The sequence below is a fragment of the Semicossyphus pulcher genome, unplaced genomic scaffold (assembly GCF_022749685.1).
Source record: "Semicossyphus pulcher isolate SPU_LCO1_2020_fin unplaced genomic scaffold, fSemPul1.0.p SCAF_7, whole genome shotgun sequence".
NCBI lineage: Eukaryota > Metazoa > Chordata > Actinopteri > Labriformes > Labridae > Semicossyphus > Semicossyphus pulcher.
The window spans coordinates 21,931,342-21,938,514 of record NW_027211748.1 but is presented as its reverse complement, the minus strand read 5'-3'; the positions used below and the strand labels follow the sequence as shown (position 1 = coordinate 21,938,514).

General features: G+C 40.4%; 1 protein-coding gene across 1 annotated transcript; it reads left to right on the top strand.

Moving 5' to 3' along the window:
* The first annotated feature begins 341 nt into the window (after positions 1–341).
* Positions 342–6,837, top strand: LOC138611907 (D-serine dehydratase). The gene is made up of 10 exons (XM_069685167.1): positions 342–381; positions 984–1,139; positions 1,246–1,375; positions 1,657–1,807; positions 1,890–2,070; positions 3,824–3,942; positions 4,046–4,172; positions 6,037–6,099; positions 6,182–6,287; positions 6,381–6,837. The coding sequence occupies exons 2-10, from the start codon at positions 994–996 to the stop codon at positions 6,468–6,470; spliced, it is 1,113 nt and encodes a 370-aa protein (XP_069541268.1). The 5' UTR covers positions 342–381; positions 984–993; the 3' UTR covers positions 6,471–6,837.
* The last annotated feature ends 336 nt before the right edge of the window (positions 6,838–7,173 follow it).

Genomic DNA, 7,173 nt, shown 5'->3' with positions numbered 1-7,173 from the left:
ATTTGCTTAGTACTTTCAGAATATATATATATTTTTTTACATTAAAGTCAGGACAATAAGTACATAATTTTATTTATACACATATAAATGAATATTAGCAATTGTAATCAAATAAATAGCAGAAATATATTAAAATAAATTGAATACATAAATAAAACAATACATAATTAATAAAAATAAAATTAAAATATAAAATAAATAAAATAAGATATCTAAATGGGGTGCGTTCACTGAAAAAAATGATCACTTCTACGTATCAATCCCTGCTTTGATTACTGAAAAATCGCATCTGTCAGGACGTTTGACCGCCGGCGGACACTGTAGCAGCCAGCAACCTTACCAGCAACATCCGGTTTGTCAGGGAGATATCACTGCAGAGAGGTAAGTCAATTGTGCTTCAAACAAAGTTGCCCACATTGCCCCGATGATGCTTGCATAAACGTTTTGTTGGTGAGTTTATTATTTAAGGCTGATAAGTGTCTATTGAAGAATTAGGGTTTACAAAAACAGTACAACGGGTGTATAAAATTAAATTCGGGGTATGTGCCTATCTCTGGTCAAGTGTTCGTATTATACGGTGGCCTGTATGATTTATTTATTTATTTATTTGCATCAACCTTTTGTTCTTAATTCCTTTCTTTTTATTATACAAGGCTGATAAGTATTCATTGCAAAATTCGGGCTTTTTACAATAATATTCAAAACGGGTGTGAAAATTACAAAGTTCACTCGCTGCATTGCATAACCCGAGGCATTGCGAAAATTCACAGAATTGGGAGAATAAGTAATATTGACCTTTGTGTGTTCACGTGCCGGCAAAATTTGTGTTTACATAGCCTAAAATTTTATATAGCCTATATCTGTGATCATAATAACAGGGTTCAACATTGGAGCTTGTATGTGAGTTAAAGGCAGTCATGCACAAGAATTTAATTGCATGAGGAGTCCTGTTTATTGTGTGTGTGTGTGTGTGTTTGTTCTAGTACTGTGAGCATGGAGGGAGAGGCCCTGTCCGCTCTGTGTACCCCTGCTCTGGTGGTGGATGTGGACAAAGTGAGGAAAAATGCCCAGAGGATGATCGAACGCTGTCAGAAACTTGGGGTCCAGCTTAGACCACACATGAAGACCCACAAAACCCTGTATGAACACACACTCACACATACACTCATACAAAGCATTTTGACAGGTCAGTCATATACAACAGGTACTGATGAGGTCTGTGTCGGTGTATGTATTGATGTTTAGTGAGTGTGCTGACATCATGACGGGTGGATCACGGCGGTGCATCGTGGTTTCCACACTGGCTGAGGCCTCTTTCTACGCCGACCACGGATTTGATGACATCCTCTATGCATACTCTCTTCCCTTTGATAAGGTTCTCGCACTCACACACTAAAAATACTCACCCTGTAAAATGAATAACGTCTGATTGCTTTAAGTTCCTGGTGCTTCACATACTGTCTTAATTGTAAAGAGAGCCATTGTTAATGTTAGTTACATCTTTTCCATCTGTTTTTTTTTCTACTATGACAAGTTAAAATGAAAAAAACAGATTAGAAAGGTGATGGAGACGTCAAAATGAAAAAGGCCAAAGCTAAAAGAAATTTAAGGCACTAACTTATGTCCGTGTGTGTGTGTGTGTGTGTGTGTGTTCAGGTGGAGCGCTGTGCGGCCCTGTCAGAGAGGCTGGATCTCTTCCAGGTGTTACTGGATCATCCTGACGCTCTGGAGAAGCTCAAGCAGAGACCACTGAGGGACGGTCGGCTGTGGCACGTCTGGCTGAAACTAGACTGTGGTAACGGGAGAGGTAAACGCAACACAGAGAAACCAGGACACAACTCAACATCACCTAACCAGCCTGCTGACCCTCTGTTTGCTGTTTGTCGTAGCTGGTGTCCTGCACTCTGAGCCTGAGGCGCTCAGATTGGCTCAGGCCATCACTGAGACGGAAGGCGTGGAGCTAACAGGAGTGTATGCTCACTGTGGGAATACTTACAACTGCAGAGGGGTGGAGCAAATACAGGCTGTGGCCAAGAACACCACCGACTTGACTCTGCAGTTCATGGAGAAGTATGATAAAAGTAAAATAAGGTCGAATGTAGGTAGAGGCCTGTCAAGTCGTATCTCTGTTTACATATCTCTATTTTCTGCATAAAAATGTTGACTGTAGGTGCACGACTGGATTTTAGTACAGGAAATGTTCTGGTTTCTGTTTGTGCTGCGTTTGTAGTCAGAGTAGTATTGACCAATCACGTATCAGCAGGCTGCGGTGAATGCAGGAAAAACAGTCCCTGTGGAGAGCAAAATCAGGCGGAACATAATGCACCGTAATGACATCACGGCTCCCATCAGCGTCATGCAGAGACCACAATAAAAAAAAGCGATAATTCCCCTCACATGCATCAAAACTAAAGTAACGAGCCTGTTTTGAGAATGTAAGGAGTCAAAAGTAGATTTTTCTGTTCACATAGGGAGTCAAAGTAAAAAGTTGTCAGAAAAATAAATACTCAAGTAAAGTACAGATACATGAAAAATCTATTTTAGTACAGTAACAAAGTATTTGCATTTTGTTATTTCCCACCTCTGCATCTATATATCATCTATATACAGATGACAGCTGATGGGCTCTGAGATTGAGTGGTATGTAATCTGACACAGATAATGTTTAAAATATGTGGCACGTTTTCCCAGATGAATCTAATTAGGTTTACTTTTGACTGGCACAGTGGACCCAGAGTTCTTTAAAGACCTCACACTGTCTCTCCGGACAGGTACGAGTTTCTTTACATCACAAAAGAAAAACTTGAGAAAACTCTTTTTATGTCTGACACCATAAAACTTTTAAAACAGCTTAATTACTCTGTCAACCTTTATCATTTTCATCTTAAATACAATCATACTTTAAAACATCAAAGCTCCTCTAAACAATGATTGAGTGATTTACTAACTACGTATTAGAGCACAACCCATAAATCACTCAGCCCATCATTATCAGCAAATATGGGCCTATCTTAGATATATATGTATTGTCGTATATGTTTTCTGATATGCCCTAGTAAAAAGAAACTTATATATATACATATTATGCAGAAACAAATGCCAGGGGTGATTTAGATATCATGCTAATATATAGTAAGTCCAGCAGAGCACACTCAGAGACTGTCTGCAGCACATGTAGGCGAGCATCACAGCTGAGCAGACAAAGATCTACCATAATGGTTCACAATGTTTATGAATGTATGTGAAATCAATATCAGGATTACTTAATAAGGCTCCGCTTCATATGATGTAAAATGTGTGTCGCATGCAGTAACAGACCCACAGGAAATTTTCCTCCAGCTCTGCTGCTCCCCTCGTCTCTGCAGAGCATTTTAGTGTCGTTAGCTCATGGTTTTAGCTCTGTGTTGGTTTATTCCCTCCGCTCTCATCAGGATAATTTTCAGGAGCAGCAGGCAGCTTTTTGTGTTCTCCGATGAACACACTTTATGCCACCTGCGAAGCACCAAACAGCAGGCAGACACATCAAGCCATCAGCTGTTAAACACAGAGAAGCATGTAGCCGCTATAGATTGTTAGTTTTATAGATTGTAGGTACTTGGAGCGTGTTGCCTGGCTTGACAAATGTTGACAGGGTAGACCTCGGCTAGCTTGGGCAGGACTTGATCATGGCGCCACCTGAAGCATCCCTTGGTCAGTGCCACCTTGAAAAGATGTGCTGGAGACTTGCCTTGATGTTGCTACACAGTGGGCAGCCAACTTCACTTCCAAACCACTGGGTGAGATTCTGGGGGCATGTGTGTGTGTGTGTTTGTTTTTCATGCAGACTGAAGGCTGTTGGCATCACCTGTAAGTCCAGCATCGGCTCCACCCCTTCCTGCAGCCACCCAGTCAGAGAGATGGAGCAGCTCAGCGAGGTGCATCCTGGAAACTTCGTCTTCTACGGTCTGTGTGTGGATGTTCCTGTGTACTGTCTTAAGTTGATCTGCAGACTGGAAACACAGAGAAATACAAAGACAGCGTTGATGATGTCTCTGATGTCTTTCAGACGTGCAGCAGTCTGTGGTCGGCTCGTGCAGTCTGGAGGACGTGGCTGTGAGGGTTTTGACCATAGTCATCGGACACTGTCCTCACAGGAACCAGCTGCTGATCGACTGTGGATGGGCTGGAATCAGGTTACTTCATATCTAGTATTTTCACACTTACATTTCAAGCTGACATAATTCTTCCTAATATTAGTCTATAGCATACAAGAGTTATGTTAGGGGAGGGAGTTTAAGGGCAGAATCTTAAATGTATTACTTTGCTTCAGTGCCCGCTTTAGCTGTGACAAGAGGCCTGATTTATTTGAGTTGTCCATCCGACTTATTCTCGTGAACACGATATCTCAGGAAATATCCTCAAACTTGGACCCAAGCATGAACTGATGAGACTTAAAGGTCACTGTGATCTCTCACAACTCATACACTAACTAATATACATTCTCACACTTATGTGTAATATGATAATGAATTAAATACATTTTATACCAAAAAGGTCAAAGGTTGACCTCCCTGTGGCATCATAGTGTATTTTTTTCTGTCCTATTCTTCTGAATGCAATATTTCATGAACACCAAGAGAGAATATCTTCAAATGTGGCACAAACTTTCACTTCTAAAGAAAAATCTGGTTGTATTTTGGTTTGAAAAGGTCAAAGGTGACGGTAATTCCGTCCTCACTTTGGTCCCCTCAGGAATCCCTGGAGAGAATCTTATTTAACCATGTTTATTTCAATTTTTCAAAACTAAGAAAAAAGCTGGCACGCTCAACTCAGAAAATATAAAAGGATTATCGGTGCCGACTCGAAGATAATACAGTAAGCACAAAAGACGTCAGCACTCGCAAAAAAGTCTTAAACTTTTAATGTGTAAACAGCAGCTGAATGAAACAAACGCCTTTCAGCCCAAGGCTTTCTTCAGCGTTTTAACCAGTGACTGTATATAAATATGGACGACGCGTCTCCATCTGCTCTCATTGTTCGGAATTGATGCCAAAACAGCCCCCATGACAGGCGATGGTGACGTAATTTGGAGCCAGAGTCTACGCAGTAGAGATCGGCGGGTGAAGCGGCCGTAGCCACTTCTGCTAACCAAAACACACACTTAACGTACTGAAAAACAGCAAGGAACCCGCAGGCCGGCATATTTAACAGCAGAATAGCTTCTTTGTGTTGGTCTGAGGTTAACGTTCACAGGTATGGAAACTTTCCTCTCGCTGTTCATCCTCCACTCTGCTAATCAGGAACAGATCGGCTGCGGGAGCCGTATTTGTCAACAGAGCTGTCAGTCATCCTTTTTACAGCATCAAATAACTAATTAAAACTAAACTTGTCAGAAAAATGAACAATTGGACGTAAATCAGCATGATAAGAACTAACTATAATGACAGAAACCATGTTTGAGAAACATTTATCTGCCGTCTATTTTGATTTTATAGTTTGACTCATGTCCCATCTGTTAACATGGAGGAGGCGGGCTTTATGACCTATACTGCAGCCAGTCAGCAGGGGGCGATAGAGAGAGTTTGGCTTCACTTTTAGGGAGCTGTCATGTCGTCCATCTTTTTATACAGTCTATAGTTTCAACAAACAAAAGTGGGTGTTTCACCTTTTTAAACAATCAACACCAGGTGGCTTCACAAACAATAATTAGACAAAGACAATGAAATGCCGCAAAAATAAAAATACAATAAAGATAATAATAATAATAACAGAGTGAAGCTAATCATTGAAGTATCACTCAAGAACGTCTCTACAAAAAAGTAAATCACAAGAAAAATCTGTGACAAAGCAAAAACATCTCTCACCAGAGATTAATTTCCTTACTGTCAACACAGTGGTCTTATTTATTAATCATATAGCCTGGATGATAAACACGTTACAGTACAAAAGCATACATCACCAGAACGCATATATCTCATAAAACATGCAATACAGTTTGCATCACAGCTTTCTCCTGTTTAACATTATTTGTGATCTGTTTTCTCTCACTGCTCTCAGTCTGGATGGAGCTGGAAAACTTCCCACTGGATATGCTGTGATTGAAGGACACCCAGACCTCAAGTAAAGACGTCCCCCTTTCTCTTTCGTCTCAATATTGAACCAAATTGTGGCTTTAGCTCTGATGAAAAGTATTTCTCTGCAGGTTGTTGTCTATGACTCAGGAGCACGGCAGAGTGGAGCCCATCTCAGGACCGCTCGACTACAGCAAATACCCACTGGGCTCGATGCTCAGTCTGATCCCCTACCATGTTAGTACAGCTCGTTGTGGAGAGTCATATTGTTTTATGGTTATTGTGCCACTCTCTTCTTGTTTGACCCTTTGTTGCTGTGGATTGTTACAGTCCTGTGCCACTGCGATGATGCATCCCGTGTACCACGTGCACTCTGAGGGCCGCCTGCTGGGGAAGTGGACACCAACACGTGGGTGGTGAACAGCTCTCCATCTGTTCACTGATACAGGAACATGATAGGGAAACTTAATGATAACTAGATGTAATAATAAGCGCACTCAACTATGGTTGAATATTTAACCTCTTCTCTCCTGTGTGCCTCTTTAGGAAAAGACAAGTATGAGAAGTAGAGAATCGTTTCTAAATGAGTTTAGAAGTATTTTAATTAGTAGTACTTTTTGTCATGCGAATGGAATTTCTAAGACATAAATAACTGCAGCTAATGTCAGGAGGCTGCTGTAATGATGTAAAAAATGTTTACGGTATGATGCTACATGCTACATGCCATCTGTATAGGAAAGCCTTAATTTGCAATAAATGAATGGTGATGCAGATATGACACTGCAAACTGACTCCATGAAAGCTTTTTGCACATGTGTGTAGCCTACGTTTCTTTGTTTTAACCTTCATTTTCAAAAGTGTCGTTATTTTTTAATACTTATTAAGTTCTATACAAAATTCTCAGTTTTGAGTGTCTCTCAATGTAACGACTGAAAAGGGAGAAAATATTTTTCATAGCGTGTTTCTGCAATTTATAACAATCATGAACCTGATGAAGTGCTGTGCAAAAGGATTTCCTCATGCTAATGTTAATAAATGATCTTTAATAATGTCCATTAATTGACCATGTCACGGTGTCATAATGATAACAGAAAAGGGATATATAAACATTTTAATTAAGGCT